This window comes from Enhydra lutris, unplaced genomic scaffold, assembly GCF_002288905.1.
Source record: "Enhydra lutris kenyoni isolate GAN:26980312 unplaced genomic scaffold, ASM228890v2 scaffoldscaffold2, whole genome shotgun sequence".
NCBI lineage: Eukaryota > Metazoa > Chordata > Mammalia > Carnivora > Mustelidae > Enhydra > Enhydra lutris.
The window spans coordinates 7534293-7550553 of record NW_019154086.1 but is presented as its reverse complement, the minus strand read 5'-3'; the positions used below and the strand labels follow the sequence as shown (position 1 = coordinate 7550553).

Below are 16261 nucleotides of genomic sequence, written 5' to 3'. Positions count from 1 at the left end.
TATTCAATCAAAAACTTTTACTGAGTTGCCTCCTACTTTTCCTTCTCTAGGCTAAATTTTCCAAAATCCTTAAAAAATAGTTTTTGCCCAGCAGTCTCATTCACTAGGATGAGGAAGAAACGAAAGACCTCCCTGGTCCTACGTGGAAACAACAAATCTAAGCCTTCCGAACGTCAAATCTCAAAGTGCAAGGAGAGCATGGGTGTGCAGGTATTTGCAGGACAAGCGATTGTGGAATTCGGACAGTTCTGGGAGTGGTGCCTTGCTGGAAAGCTCCTGACCTACAAATGAGCCTAGCTGTGTTACCTCGTTTCCACCAAGTCCCCACGGTCTGGCTCCACAGCAGGCCCGGTTTTCTCCCTGCAGCCACCGCCTTTTCCCCCAATCCTCCCGCATCTCCTGAGCCTAGGGCTTTGCGTCTCTGTGCTCGCAGTTCCTTCCGCCTCCAAGGCTTACCTCCAGTCCCACTCAACTTTATGGTGTTCCTGGATCCACCCCAACTCCACTCTAAGACAGAGCAGGGTTTCAATAAATGCCGATTAAGCCGAATGAACGAAGAAATGAAGAAATCATAATATAGTAACTTTCATCCCCACATAACTTGGCAGAAAGACTGTGGCACTATGAAGTGGGCCAGATAGGGGTCCAATACCAGTTCTTCCACTAAGTAGCTGGGGGAAGTTCATCCCTCTCGGAGAGTTCAAGAAACAAACGAATGAATAAGACGAACGAATGAATAAGGACGTTCTCCAGAAATGTGTGAAAAACTAAACGACTTAAGGCTTGTATGGTCCCCTGGCTACCATCAGCGCTCAACAGAATTGCTACTCTCCCTACTATACTATACTACGTTCCATATTTAGGTGGACTGTGAGTCGCCTGGGGTAAGGGACTATCTGGGTGGGGTCCGAGCTCCCCAAGGTGCCGGGTCACATTTACGTGACTGGAATGTAGATGGAGGACTACAGTTGTTAACATGCTCCGGGAGAGGAAGACTACATATTCCGAATGGATCTGGCCCCTTCGCAGAGACCCCAAGTCCTACCATCCCTCAAGAATCGCAGCTTGTTCGCGTACAAATGAAGGCCTACTATACCTGCAGATCGAGTGTGTGGTCCATAGGACTCCCCCCCACCCCGCGCCTCAACCCGCGGAGCCGGCAGGAGGCGCACGGCTGGCTCCTCCCAGCTCACACTTTGGCTCCTGAACACTCCCGGGCCACACGCCTGCGCATTGCGTTCTCCGCGTCTCCTCCCTCCTCCCCCTCTTTAGTCCACCGCGTTTCCAACGCTGGGTCCTTTTTGTCCCCTACTGCGAGCGGTGTCGGTTCCCGTGCGGAAGTGGTGGCAGTGAGGGAAGAACATGGCGGCTACTGCACCCGGTGCAGCGGCTAATCGGGCCAACAAGCGCAGCGGCCCTGGGCCGGGAGGCGGCGGAAGCGGCGGTGGGGGAGCCAAAGGGACGGAGGAGGAACCGCCGCCGCCCCTGCAAGCAGTTCTGGTGGCAGATAGCTTCAATCGCCGCTTCTTCCCCATCTCCAAGGACCAGCCTCGGGTGAGCGCCGCGCGCGGGAGCAGCCGGAGGGCCCGAACGTGGCCGGGCTAGAGCAGGTTATCCTTTCGGCTGCCTGATGAGGAGTGCTCTGGCCGATGGGCACTCGTAGTCCTGACCACCTGAGGTTTGGAAGGCATGCAGAGGGCTGAATGTAAAAGCCGTGCTTGTGAGAAGCCTTTACATGGGGATTCAGTGACTCAGACGGAGGCTGTGATGCCTTTAACTGTGCAGTGGAAAAAGATCCTTGGGTGAATGGGAACAACACTTCCTTTTGCCTGCAAAAGAGAGGCCATATGCCTAAAAATAAATCTAATCCCATAGTAACAGCTGTCTTGAATCTCGGAGGGTGTGCTTTTTTTCTTTCCAGGTTTTAATGACAGCTGGTGCCATCTGTCAAAAGGACAGAACAGGTTTTAGTGGCTTGATGCCAGCAGACCCAGTATTGTCTAAGTACTGGGGAATTCGTTTTAGGGATTGCTGGGTCACTCAGCAGTCCCCAGTTCAGTCAAAGACAGGGAGCTGCATTCGGTTCAGGAAGAATCCTAACTCCCCGATCCTCCCCCCAAAACCTAATGGCTGTTCATTTGGGACCAGTGATTGGGGTGGTTAGCCTCTGACTCCCCTTAGAAGGGGATCAAGGAAGGAAATTTAATGGGGAAAATGGCCTTATCATTGCTTAAGTTTCTGAAAATAGGATTGATTTTTAGTGTTTTCCTTTGCCAAGGTGGCCTGCTGCTCTGTAGTAGCTATGTCCAGTGCTAAGCAAGTAGATTCTGTGCTTACTATTAGATTCCAACCACAGATTCTTATGCTTAGAAGATGCCACGAACATCAAAGGCAGGGACCTGATTACTTTTACCTTGAGAAGGTAAAGTAAAACAATGGTGTTTGGAAACAGTGGTAGGGAAGTGAAAATTGTGCTTAAGTGGAGGAAAGAATAGTACCCAGAGGTCCTTCCTGGATTCCAGACTTCAGACATTTTTCATCTTCTACCTTTCAGGTACTCTTGCCCCTCGCCAATGTAGCACTACTTGACTACACTCTGGAATTTCTGACTGCCACAGGTGTACAGGAAACCTTTGTCTTTTGTTGCTGGAAGGCTGCTCAAATCAAGGAACATTTACTGTAAGGCTCTGGAACTTTTCTTTCCATGTTTCACCATTTTTTCCACTTTCCTTAGGATGGTTGTAACTAAATAAGGGGAAATTGTGAGGGGGGAAAGATGTCTATTTGGATTCCGTCATAAGAACTAAGTAAGGGCTTTCTCTTATCAGGAGGTGAGCAGCTAAAGTTGTAACAAAGATTAAAGAATTGCATTTGGATTTCTTCGCATTCTCACTTAGAAAGTTTTGTTCCATAGGTTTTGCTTTTATTTAATGGCTCCGGTATGGAAGTTACAAGACTAACATCTTTGTTTTTCCACTGAGCTTGTAAATATTGAGCGCCTCCTCATCATTGTATTCCCAGTGCCTATCTTAGTACAAAGTACGTAGTAAACACTTACTTAACAAATGCTTGATGAAATCTTCTTGAAAAAGAGTGAATCTCAGGATTTATGGAAGTTCAGGGAATAAAGACTAGGATATTAGCATGGTATCCTTTAGATAGTTCCTAAATTTGCCTGGGACTTTGGATGGCGAGAAGTGATATGGAAAGTGTGTTCCCAGGATATTTTGTATACTCTAAATCTCAGCAGGATTTTTAATTCAAATCCATGGTAGAGGACAAGTGTCAGGGTATGGAGAAGAAATAACCATGTTTCTCTAATCCATAAAACAAGACTGGTGACACAGGATGCTGAAACCATTAATTATAGTTCATAAATCTCTTTGAAGTTGAAGATGCTGGCAGGAACCCAAAAAAAGCCATTGAGAAGGGGTGCGAGTGTTGAATGGGTGAGAAAAATAGGGAAGCTCTACATGGTCTTTATGCTTGATTTACTCATTCCCCTCATCCCTTTCCTTTAGGAAATCCAAGTGGTGCCGCCCTACATCCCTCAATGTGGTTCGAATAATTACATCAGAATTATATCGATCACTGGGGGATGTTCTCCGTGATGTTGATGCCAAGGCCTTGGTGCGCTCTGACTTCCTTCTGGTGTATGGGGATGTCGTCTCAAACATCAATATTACCAGAGCCCTGGAAGAACACAGGTCAGGATGGGAACATGGTAGGGACAAAGGGTTTGTGACCAGCAGAGCCCCTAAGACTGCTGTTTTGCTGCTCTCTCCCTCCTATACTTTATAGATTGAGGCGGAAGCTAGAAAAAAATGTATCTGTGATGACAATGATCTTCAAAGAGTCATCCCCTAGCCACCCAACTCGTTGCCATGAGGACAATGTGGTAGTGGCTGTGGATAGTGCCACAAACCGGGTTCTCCATTTCCAGAAGACCCAAGGCCTTCGACGGTTTTCTTTTCCTCTGGTGTGTGGGTATCTGGGGTCCCTGAAGTGGGAGAGTGACAGGCTTCAGCAGGAGACAGGTTAAAGTCCTTATACCGGGTGCCTGGGTGGCTCAGTGGGGTAAGCATCTGCCTTCAGCACAGGCCATGATCTCAAGAGTCCTGAGATCAAGCCCCACATCAGTCTCCCTGCTCAGTGGGGAGCCTGTTTCTCCCTCTGCCCCTCCCCCTATGCTCTCTTCAAATGAATAAATAAAATCTTTTTTTTTTTTTTCTTTTTCGTAAAGTCCTTATGCCTTTTCCCCACAGAGTTTGTTCCAGGGCAATGGAGATGGAGTAGAGATTCGCTATGATTTACTGGACTGTTACATCAGCATCTGCTCTCCTCAGGTGAGCTCTTCAGGGCCAGGGCTGCACATCCAAAGAGTAGAACTCTGAGTTCCACAGTAAATAGATGCTGTGATCCTGGCTCCAGTATCCCATTGGGAACCTTTTTGGGCTTCTGGCCCTTGTCCAACTGTCATAGGGTCTGATAGGTCTATAGGGACTTATTTTTTTTCCAGAGAATAGCACTCACCTTGGCCCCATCCAACTTCCCCCCAACAGGTGGCTCAACTCTTTACAGACAACTTTGACTACCAAACTCGAGATGACTTTGTACGAGGCCTGTTAGTGAATGAGGAGGTAAGAAAAGGCTCCTGGGCCTCTTTAGAAGAGGGCTATGCCATTATCCTAGGCTGATGATAACTTTTGGTCCCCTTTTGGGCTTTATTGAGCCTTAGGATGAAGGAAAAGGAGATAGGGAATCAGACACAAAGAAAAATTTTGGCCATTTGGCTATGACACTGAGGGGCAGAGGGGGATCTTAAGATTAGAAGGAGTTGTACCTGGATGTGTTCTTCCTCTCTTACTTGCTTGGGCTACCTCCCTTTCCTTCTCCCCATTCAGATCCTAGGAAACCAGATCCACATGCACGTGACAACTAGGGAATATGGTGCCCGGGTCTCCAACCTGCACATGTATGCGGCAGTCTGCGCTGATGTCATCCGCCGATGGGTCTACCCTCTCACCCCAGAGGCCAACTTCACTGACAACACAACCCAGAGCTGCACTCATTCCCGGCATAACATTTACCGAGGGCCTGAGGTCAGCCTGGGCCATGGCAGCATCCTAGAGGAAAATGTGCTTCTGGGTTCTGGCACTGTCATTGGCAGCAATTGCTTTATCACCAACAGTGTCATTGGCCCTGGCTGCCGCATTGGTGAGCACAGGTGGGGAAGTCAGGATGGTCATCCTAGGAATAGGAGCCCAGGGAGCGGGGGGGTGGGGAGTAGAGAAGGATACAGAGGGATAGTCCCTGAGAATAAGGAACGAGAGTGGCTACCTTAAGACAGGAGGGAAATGGGGATGTGAAATTTGCAGCCTCTAAGCCTCTTATTGGGTGACTCTTCACATTCCAAAGTACCCTATTCACATTCAGGACCAAGTGGGTAATTAACAGGCAGTAATAACATCTGTTTGGTGCATTGCAGTTTACAAAGGCCTTTTGCATACATTGTTTCATTTATCCTCACAAAAACCTTGTGAAGTAGGTATTATTTATCTCCAGTTTATAGCCAAGCAAACAGGCTCAAAGAGGTTGTCTCCCTCAGGGTCATAGCTAATGAGAGGTAGTGCTAGAACTTGAATCTAAGTATTTCAAGTCCAGTGTTCTTTTTAACTCAACCGTAAGTGCCTGGTTGGCCTCTTGGTAACTCACTCTGGTTGTAGGAATAGGATGCTTCTAATGGAACTGCCCCTTTAAAAGAGCAATAAGATTCTAATTCTAAAATGTACAAGAAGAGGGGTGCCTGGCTGGCTCAGTTGGTAGAGCATGGAACTCTTGAGGATGGCGTTGTGAGTTTGAGCCCATGTTGGGTGTAGAGATTACTTAAAAATAAAGTCTTTAAAAAAATAAAAATGTACAAGAAGACATGGGAAATTTTAGTTCTACTTCTAGACGTGGATATGATTCTAATAAGGTTCTTGAGTGCAAAAGGGTCCCCAGATATCTTGAAGGTTCTCAGGTTCTTAAGTCCAGTATATAGTCTGTGATTGTTACAAACCTGGTAGAGGATGGTCATGCTAAGCAATGTTCTGTCCTCAGGCTGGAGTGTAGAGGGTGTTTCTAGTGAATTAGGGGATGGAGTATCAGAGCTGGATGGGAGGTGTGCTGCTGTCAGTCAGCCCTGTCCTCCTGGAATGGCCCTGGTCCAGAACCCTGAGTGACTGGAAGTACTTCCTATCCTGAGCCAGGTGATAACGTGGTGCTGGACCAGGCCTACCTGTGGCGGGGTGTCCAAGTGGCTGCTGGAGCACAGATCCGTCAGTCTCTGCTCTGTGACAATGCTGAAGTCAAGGAACAAGTTACACTGAAGCCACGCTGTGTTCTCACTTCCCAGGTGAGCCCTGCTCTATACTGCACAAGGACCCCAAACTTAGTGGTGGTCATGCTGAGCCAGAGGGGCATTATGTCCACCCATGATCCAGCCTGAATTGAGAGTCCAAATCCAGTGAATCCGTTTGTCTTCTAGTTCCTGTAGTAAAAATCTCTGTCATGGTCAGGATGTACCTTTCCCCAGCACACTGATGAAGCTGTGCCCCCCACTCTTTTTGTGTCCCCTAGGTGGTAGTGGGCCCAGACATCACGCTGCCTGAGGGCTCGGTGATCTCTTTACACCCTCCAGATGCAGAGGAAGATGAGGACGATGGTCAGTTCAGTGACGATTCTGGGGCTAACCAAGAAAAGGAGAAAGTGAAACTGAAAGGTGTGAGGCTAATCAGGTGTGGGGCGATTGTGTGTCTCTCTGCCCCATGGGAAAACCAGTGTTTACTCCTGGAGGGATTGTGCTTCTCCGAATTGTGTTCACTAAAGATCACTGCCTTTCCCAGGTTACAATCCAGCAGAAGTCGGAGTTGCTGGCCAGGGCTACCTCTGGAAAGCTGCAGACATAAACGTGGAGGAGGAAGAGGGACTACGGCAGAATTTGTGGGGTGAGTTAGGCCTTATCCCTGTCACCGCCCCCCCTTTCTAAGTCAGAATATTTTGATGAAAAGTGAACACTTCAGAATCTGACTACTCGTTCATTACTTTATTCATTCAGACACAGTAGATATATTCCTCTCCGTCAACAGCTCTTTCCTAACTTTTCTTTTTTCTCAACCTTATGGGTTGTCAGGACTCAAAATCAACGTGGAAGAAGAGAGCGAAACTGAAAGTGAGCAGAGTATGGATTCCGAGGAGCTAGATAGCCGAGCAGGCTCCCCACAGTTGGATGACATCAAAGGTGATTGGTCAGGGGAGCAGTGTCCTAGGACAAAAGAAGAAAACCTCCAGTTTATTCTTTGCCTGGATCAACTAGCCAGAGACTTCAGTTTCTCCCAGAAGGGTTTGGTTTAAAGTCAGGACTGGGGAACTTAAAGCATTCTGGAGTGTTATTGGTTCATGAACTTATTCGTGCTTTGATTTCAGTATTCCAGAATGAAGTCCTAGGAACACTACAGCGGGGCAAGGAAGAGAACATTTCTTGTGACAATCTAGTCCTAGAGATCAACTCTCTCAAGTAAGAGCAGCCCTCCCTCTTCTCCTCTCCTCTGGGTAGTCCCAAGCAGGTAGAGGTTCTCTCCTGTTTCCTTCCCAAATAGGAACTGATTACCTCAGCATCCCAAATGGACAAGGCCAGTAGCATTTGAAGCAAGGAGAGCATTAGGTTCTGGCCTCAGCATAGACTTCCCCCTGCCAAAGCTCTCCCCTTGCATGTTGTTCTAGCCGACTTCTTCCCCAGTGTCCTGCCAAAGTCATAATCCTACAGCAGGCTAAAAGGGTTAGTGAAGGCCTTGGTGTCACCCCTGTCTCCCCACAGGTATGCCTACAACATAAGCCTAAAGGAGGTGATGCAGGTACTGAGCCATGTGGTCCTGGAGTTCCCCCTGCAGCAAACGGATTCCCCGCTGGACCCAAACTGTTATTGTGCCCTGCTGCTTCCCGTGAGCAAAGATCGGGACTGGGTACAAGGGATTGGGTGGAGGCACATCCACGTCCTTGCCATGTTTCACTTTAAGATTTTATTTATTTACTTGACAGAGAGACCACAAGTAGGCAGAGAGGCAGGCAGAGAAGAGAGGGGGAAGCGGGCTCTCTGCTGAGCAGAGAGCCCGATATGGGGCTCGATCCCAGGACCCCAAGATCATGACTGGAGCCAAAGGCAGAGGCCCAACCCACTGAGCCACCCAGGCGCCCCTCCATGTTTCACTTTAAAGGAAATAGGGAGTAGAAGGTCTTATCATGGGATATGTGTTACTTGTGGTTCCTTTCTCCTTGCCCTTAGATGCAGATTGGGTACTAGAACAGGCTTGGCTGGTTCAGAGGAGTCCATTTAGGTTCAATACTGAGTGCTCTTTGAGACTTCAGGATTCAGACCATACTAGACCCCAAACGATGGCCATAATAGACCCAGACTTTTACATTCTCTGAATGAAATGATTTGATCCAGAATGAGATCAACCTTTAGGTTCGTAATAGGTATTTTGAGGCAGCCTATAACTGACCTCCTTCCACTTTCCCTGGGAAATCTTTTCTTTGTCACCAGCCCTGACTGCCAGCAATTCCCAAGTCCCTCTGACATGATTCCTCAGGCCTGTATCATTTCCCTCTTGTTCTGTCATATCCTGAAAGTCCCATGTTTTCAATATTGACTTCTTTTGCTATCTGGGTATAGGTGTCAGGAATATATTGCAGCTCCCTTCTCCTCTCTCTCATAGCTGCTCAAGTCCTGGAGCCCTGTTTTTAGAAACTACATAAAGCGCGCAGCTGATCATCTGGAAGCACTGGCAGCCATTGAGGACTTCTTCCTGGAGCATGAAGCTCTTAGTACTTCCATGGCCAAGGTGAGTGCCACCTCAAGCCCCAGAGTCCTGGATTTGCTTTGAAACAGGCGTTGGCTCCCTCCATCGAGACACAAAACAAGCTGATGTGAATCCAGTATGGGATTTGACTAAGAGCACCTCCACCTCTATTATTGCACTAATTGCTGGGATAGTACAGCTGGGAGTCAGGCTAGTAAGGCAGTCATTTGGGGATCATCCTGGGGACCCAGCACTAGTTCCAGAAGTTATACCTGTCCTAGTACTGGAGGGAAAAGCTCATTTTCACCTGTTTTAAAAGCAACTGGTGTTTTAAAGAAAGCTGACAGTCTGGTAGAGAGAGGTGCTAAGATCTTGCCTCCTCTTCCTCTGTTATCTATTATACCTTGCTGGATTCTGCAAGGTCCCTGAGATCTCTTCTGCTGGCCTTCTGCAGGTACTCATGGCTTTCTACCAGCTAGAGATCCTGGCTGAGGAAACAATCCTGAGCTGGTTCAGCCAAAAGGATATGACTGACAAGGGCCGACAGTTGCGCAAGAACCAACAGGTGAGTCAGGCCAGCCTCTTATCACCACCGTGATTGTCTGGTCCCCTGGCTTCTGGCCACAGATGTGTCAGGCCACCCTCTTACGCGGTGATTGTCTGGTCCCCTGGCTTCTGGCCACAGACTCCAGGGTGGTTGGTCCCTGGGACTCTGTGGCTGTTAAAGCTGTTTATATGCCCCTCCCTCAATAACTCTCCACTCTGCTTCCTTACAGCTGCAGAGGTTCATCCAGTGGCTAAAAGAGGCAGAAGAGGAGTCATCTGAAGATGACTGAAGTTGCACTTCCTGCTTCTGTGGGTGTGGTTGATGGCTCTCCTGGCTTCTGGGCCAGAGCAAATGAGAAGCTAGTTGCCGAAGGATGAGTGACCGCCATCCAAGCTGAGACTTAAAGGAGCAGAGGCCAGAACTACAGTATTCTTCCCACCGCCAGCCACCATGTGCCTCCCATCCTGACCGAGGAGTTGGGAAAAGGGAAGTTGGGCTGCAACAAAACTCTGCCTAAAGAGGAGCAAGGCAGGCCCTGCAGTTAGAGGAAGCCCAGAGGAACGGTTTTGTGCTCTGGCTTTCCCTCAGGGAACAGCAGAGAGCAGCTGGCCCTTTCTGCTGCTTGTATTTGTTAATATTAAAAAAGAGAGAGAGGGATGTATTTGGTTTCTCTCCCAACTCTGACTGATCAGCTCGTGTTGTAGGTGACCAGAGTTCTGAACCTGGCAGCTTTCCCCTAACACCTGGGGTAGAAGAAGTGGGGTGTGTTTAACAGCCACTAGGTGGTACTGTGGTGCCTTGCCAACTGACCATCGTCCTGGCTCATGGATAGTCAGAGGCCTAGATTGTCTTCCTGCCTCTGTGGACCAATTTGTGGTCCTGGAGTGGTGTGCCTGAGCCTATTTCCATAGAGAGTCCTAGTCCAAACACTTTTCCTGCCAGAGGGTGATGATTCAAGCGTATGTCTAGTCCATTAACCAGCTCCCAGTCCCTCACATGCCTTGTCCAGTTGACCCAGTACTATCAGGGAAGCTGGGATATTCAGCATCTTCAAGATGAGGAAGTTTACTTAAGGTCTCAAGACTCTTTTTTTTTTTTTTTTTTAAGATTTTATTTATCTATTTGACAGAGAGATCACAAGTAGGCAGAGAGAGGTGGGGAAGCAGGCTCCCTGCTGAGCAGAGAGCCCGATGCGGGGCTGGATCCCATGACCCTGGGATCATGACCTGAGCTGAAGGCAGAGGCTTTAACCCACTGAGCCACCCAGGCGCCCTAAGATCTCAAGACTCTTGAAAGGAGTAAAGCTAAGGACTTGAATCTTATAATCACGAATTCTGTTTCAGCATATATTCAGTGTCTCAGTGAAGGGAAATTGTCTCCAGAGGCAAATATAACCCCAAGCTAGCAGTGGGTATCCTAAGAACAGAGGAAGATCCTATGAAATTGGCTTTCTCCTAATATTGAGTGAGTGTTTACTGTATGATAAGCATTTTTGCTAAATACTTTTCATATGTTTAGCTAAACTTCACAGCAGATGATGTAGGTCTTATCTCCATTTTCAGATGAGCCTAACGTTCAGAGGTGTCCCATAACTTGTCATTGATAGAGCCATGCTGGAGTTTGCTGTTTTGCTCTGTAGTCTCCTTTAACCTCAGCTATGAGACATGCCCTTCTGTCTCACCTCTTTTAGCTCTTTGTTGTTGTCCTAAATCCCTTACCCTATTGACACGTAAACAGTGACAGATGTTACTGGTAAGGAGTGGCCCTCCTGAACATCACAGATAAAATGGTTGCTAGTGTTCATTTTATTTGGGTAGAAAGGAGTAAGCTAAGGAAAATGATACTGAATTGTACTTGGGTGTGAGGGGCATTACTGAATATTTCTAAAGAGGAAAAAACAGGAGCTTAATTTACTTTTCTTCTTCAGTAGATCTCAGTTTTTGCTTTTCAGATACAAGACCTAGTTCCTAGAGGGCATGTAAAGGTTATGGCATGGACTACGAGGAGCAGTTAAATACAAATAACTTATAGGGCACCTCTTATTTGGACCTGATGGGTAGCAGGGCTCAGAGTTGGCCTACAGAACTTCTTTAGAAGGAATAGATTCCTTCCAGTGGACTAATTAGGGAAGGCTTAGAGGATTGTGACAATTGAGTCTCCTAAAAGGTAAAAGGGGACTTTAAAAGCAAAGCAAAGGGTTTCCATTTAAATATCGTACATTAAACACGTGGGTTTTTTACTTTTTCTAATACCTCATTTAAGTCCTAGGTAAAGGAATTCTTCAAAAAAGTCCCATAACTCAATAAGGAAAACCTGAGGTGATCACAATGAATGAGAGACATTGGCATTTTGAAAAATGAAAAATAAATGAAAGAGTGAAAGTTGACTTAACAGAGCAGAATGAGATGGGTTCTATCTGCTGAGGGGTTTATTAACAGGCAAACACAATGTGTCCTTTTAAACCAAGAAAAGGTTTGGCAGAAGGGATAAGGATTGGTTGGTAACAGGGTGGAGTGGAGAGGAATCAAGGATCTATACAAGAAAAGGCCTCAAAGGTCTGTGGCTCCTCTGATTCAGCCTGCTGATTAGCCCTACTCTCCTGCTTGTCGTGGGAGATTTAGTTTCTGAAGAGATGGTGGGAAGGAAATTATCAAATATATTTGAAGTTTTCCTAAATCCAAAGGTCTTGAGTTTTCAGACTGACAGGTAATGGGTGCCTGGCAGAATGTATGAAATAGTCCCGTGAAATTCCAGAACCTTAAGGAAGAGTTATTTGAGCCCCGGACTCAAAACAGACCTGGAGATGAGGGTGAGGGGCTAGATTGGAAATGAGGGATTAAGTGAAAGTATATGAGGGCTCTGAATATCATCACATACCATGCAAAAACAAACTGAAAAATGGGGGTGGGGAGGAGGGAGCTTTTAAATACATTTTTTGTTTATTCAAAACAAAAACCCATCATCACCCCCAATTGATCACCTACAGTGAAACTTGTTAGTTAATAAGCCCTGTATGTGGGGGTTGGCTTAGTGGAATGTGTGACTCTTGGTCGCGGGGTTGTGGGTTCAAGCCCCACTTTGGGTATAGAGATTACTTTTAAAAATAAAATCGTAGAAATAAAAACAAAAACCTGTATATGGACAGAGCTTCCAACCAGCTTTTTAGTATCTCACTCTTAAATGTGAGTAGACTAATGGCCATCAAACATTTGAGGATACTTCCGGGGCGCCTGGGTGGCTCAGTGGGTTAAGCCTCTGCCTTCAGCTCAGGTCATGATCTCAGTTCTGGGATCGAGTCCTGCATCGGACTCTCTGCTCAGCAGGGACCCTGCTTCCTCCTCCTCTCTCTCTCTGCTTGACTCTCTGCCTACTTGTGATCTTTCTCTGTCAAATAAATAAATAAAATCTTTAAAAAAAATTTTGAGGATACTTCCAACGTGAAAGGTGGAGACCAAAATAAAACTGAAATCAAGGAAACAATGAGAAAGTAGGGAGGTTTTTGAAAACCTCAGGGCAGGAGGGAGCTATAATTCTTAAAATTCAAAGAGGGAAGATACTGTATGAAGAAAGTACTATGAAAAGGGAGAACTGGATAACAGGGTTTTTAGAAATTAAAAATAAGTAAATTATTTCCTACTGAGAACTGGAGGACTAGAGAGCTGAATAGGCTGGAAACTACATCCATCCTTAGGGAGTTGAATTTTGAATGTGAACATTTTACCTATCCAATTGGATAGGGGAAAGGTTGGAAATGTCAAGAAAATCTCGCAAAAAGGTGCAATCATTTAAAAATAAAAGGGAACAGATGATAAAGGAGGAAAAAAAATCGATCTGGAAGGTCTAACATCTAACAGGAGCTCTGAAAAGAACAGAAAAAATGGTCCTGATGTTAAATAATTCAAGGAAGTATTATTGAATTTCTAGATGGAAAGGGCTCACCAGGTGCCTAGCACAGTAAATTAGTACCGAGATGTATCACCATGAAATTTCAGAACCCCGGGAAGCCTAAATGGTTCAGTCGGTTAAGGGTCTGCCTTGGACTCAGGTTATGATCTAAGGGTCCTGGGCTGGAGTCCTGCACTCATTGGGCTCCTTGCTTGGCGGGGAGCCTGCTTCTCCCTCCACCTGCTGATCCCCCTGCTTATGCTCTCTCCCTCTGACAAATAAATAAATAAAATCTTTTTTAAAAATTTTCAGAACCCCAGGAATAAAGAGAACCTCCTGAAGACTTCCAGAGAGAGTAAAAACAAGTCACGTGCAAAGCCTTAGGAAAAACAGAGCTCAAATTGCTTAATAGCAACACTGGATGCTGGAAGACAATGTAGTGATAGCTTCAAAATTCTGAAGGAAAATTACTTTGAATCATATTTCCAGATTTGCAAGTTCTTGAAAGGGGTTTTATTTCCCATACTTTCAAAAAGTAAGCCACAAAACAGTGTGCTTTACCAAAGCAAAGGAGTGAAATATCTAGGAAATGGGGATTCAACAGAGAGGAGAGATAAAGGGAACTCTGAGGATGATGCAGAGAGTTCCAGGATGACCTCTGTGCACAGGCTGAGACAGCCAACAGTGCAGACCAGAGCAAGAGAATGGAAGGCTCCAAGGGAGGAAATGGTTGGATTATCTAATATATTTGACAGGGTAAACAAAATATGCATTGAGAAACTATTAGATTATATGGTAAGACAATGGTAGTTATACTATTTAAAAAAAAGCAAGTGCGGGGCGCCTGGGTGGCTCAGTGGGTTAAAGCCTCTGCCTTCGGCTCAGGTCATGGTCCCAGGGTCCTGGGATCGAGCCTCAAATCAGGCTCTCTGCTCAGTCCCCCTCTCTGCCTGCCTCTCTGCCTACTTGTGATCTCTCTCTCTGTCAAATAAATAAATAAAATATTTTTAAAAATAAATTAATTAAAATAAAAAAGCAAATGCAAAAGTAAAGCAATGATTAATGCCAGGAGAAATGAAAAGTTGTAAAAAGGAAGCATTTACTCATGGGCAAAATGTCAATACTAAAAACTATATTGACTTCAAAAAGCATGATTTTACTACTTTAAGAGGTTAGGGGGAGGTGGAAGAAAGATAAATCCATCATTCAAATTTGGAAATAAATATGCAATGTCCAGAATGCATAAATCGATAACTAGTATGAGGTTTAAAAATATGTATGTACTGAGGTGGGGTGGAAAATGAGAGAGAACTGCTATTAAGAGCTTTCTTAATATGCACATATAGTTAATTTAGAAAAAGTAAAGAGATGGGTATGTACACAAGGTATGTGCAGGGGCTAGCAAATAGGTTGGTAAAAAGTAAAGTAAAAAATTTTGAAGTAAAAAATTTACCCAGGGTATAATGAAAAAAATAACTGTAGAGGTAGGTAGTTTCGATTATGGAGTTCTGAATATTGTACTAAGAATCTTTGGAAAGCACTGGGGAATGTGGAGAGATTTCTGAGCAGAAGAGGTACTTACTCTGAAAATGCTAATTTGGCAACAGTGTACAAAATTGGAGTGGGAGGAGCCCACGCTTGCTCCTGTGGCCTTAAAGAACCTATGTCTACCTCTCCAGCCTCATTCTACCACTATCACCATAGTCACAATGGCCTTCTTGTTCCTCAAATTGGGAGAATTTATTCCTGACTTGAGCCTTTATACCTGACTACACCCTCTGCCTGGAATGCTTTTCCCCCCAGATCAGACCTTCTTCTAACTGCTGTTTTTTCCATTCTATGTCTTCACTCAAATGGAAGAGGCTTTCTCTAACACCCATGGTTCTATTCTTCCTTTTACTATCACAACACTCCATTTTATCTTCTTCATGGCATTTGTCCCTCTGAAGTTATTACAAGCTCTGTGCCTCCTTTCAGGTGAGTCCTGATTGAGGGCAGCTTTAACTGTTTTGTTTTCACTTTATCCCCTACATTTTGCCTTGCACCTTAGTGGGCACCCATTTATTAAATGGATTAAAAGCTAAGGGGTGAAGAGATCTGTCAGGGACCCATTATACCTAGTTCTGATTTGAGATTTATTGTCCCAGTCATGCACTCATTTTCATTCTTTTTTTTTTTTAATTTTTTAAAATTTATTTGACAGAGATCACAAGTAGGCAGAGAGGAAGGCAGAGAGAGAGGAAGGAAAGCAGGCTCCCTGCTGAGCAGAGAGCCCGATGTGGGGCTCGATCCCAGTGACCTGAGCCGAAAGCAGAGGCTTTAACCCACTGAGCCACCCAGGCGCCCCACTCATTTTCATTCTTGCACTCATTCTCCATCAGTCCGTTTATTAAGCCACGGTTTTGCACCTAGGTATTGTACTGAGGTTTTTGTTTTTTGGTTTGGTTTGGTTTTCGTTTTTATTTATTTATTTTGAGAGAGTGGGAGAGAGCCAGAGCAGAGGGGAGGGGCAGAGGGAGAAGCAGACTCCCGGCTGAGTAGTGAGCCGGATGGAACTGGATTCCAGGACCCTGAGACGATGACTCCAGCGGAAGGCAGACGCTTAACCTACTGACCCACCCAGGTGCCCAATACTGAGGTTTTTTGTTGTTTTTTTTTTTAAGATTTTATTTATTTATTTGACAGACAGAGATTACAAGTAGGCAGAGAGGCAGTCAGAGAGAGAAGGAAGCAGGCTCCCTGCTGAGCAGAGAGCCCAATGTGGGGCTCGATCTCAGGACCCTGGGATCATGACCTGAGCTGAAGGCAGAGGCTTTAACCCACTGAGCCACCCAGGTGCCCCTCAATACTGAGGTTTTAAGAAGGAATCAGAACTCGATTTCGTTCTGTCCTCAAGGAACTCGGTTTGGCAGACTCAGTGACAGCTGCTATGCTTTCCAACAGACTCTGAAAGGGCCACGGGAAAGTCACTTTCCTCCATCAATACCTG

General features: G+C 45.9%; 1 protein-coding gene across 1 annotated transcript; it reads left to right on the top strand.

The window, feature by feature from the left end:
* Positions 1-1307: 1307 nt before the first annotated feature.
* Positions 1308-11778, top strand: LOC111150377 (eukaryotic translation initiation factor 2B subunit epsilon). Its single transcript, XM_022507813.1, has 17 exons — positions 1308-1554; positions 2555-2679; positions 3522-3707; positions 3802-3979; positions 4266-4346; positions 4563-4640; positions 4905-5217; positions 6252-6397; positions 6622-6763; positions 6888-6989; positions 7175-7282; positions 7468-7558; positions 7859-7982; positions 8757-8882; positions 9295-9405; positions 9617-10461; positions 10665-11778. Exons 1-16 carry the CDS (start codon positions 1363-1365, stop codon positions 9674-9676), a joined length of 2163 nt encoding a protein of 720 aa, XP_022363521.1. The 5' UTR covers positions 1308-1362; the 3' UTR covers positions 9677-10461; positions 10665-11778.
* Positions 11779-16261: the final 4483 nt, after the last annotated feature.

Excerpts from the sequence above, each read along its gene's own strand:
- LOC111150377 (XM_022507813.1), top strand. The coding sequence starts at position 1,363 with ATGGCGGCTACTGCACCCGGTGCAGCGGCTAATCGGGCCAACAAGCGC. Across the intron at positions 3,708-3,801 it reads AGAGCCCTGGAAGAACACAG|ATTGAGGCGGAAGCTAGAAA; the intron begins GTCAGGATGGGA and ends TATACTTTATAG. Across the intron at positions 5,218-6,251 it reads TGGCCCTGGCTGCCGCATTG|GTGATAACGTGGTGCTGGAC; the intron begins GTGAGCACAGGT and ends ATCCTGAGCCAG.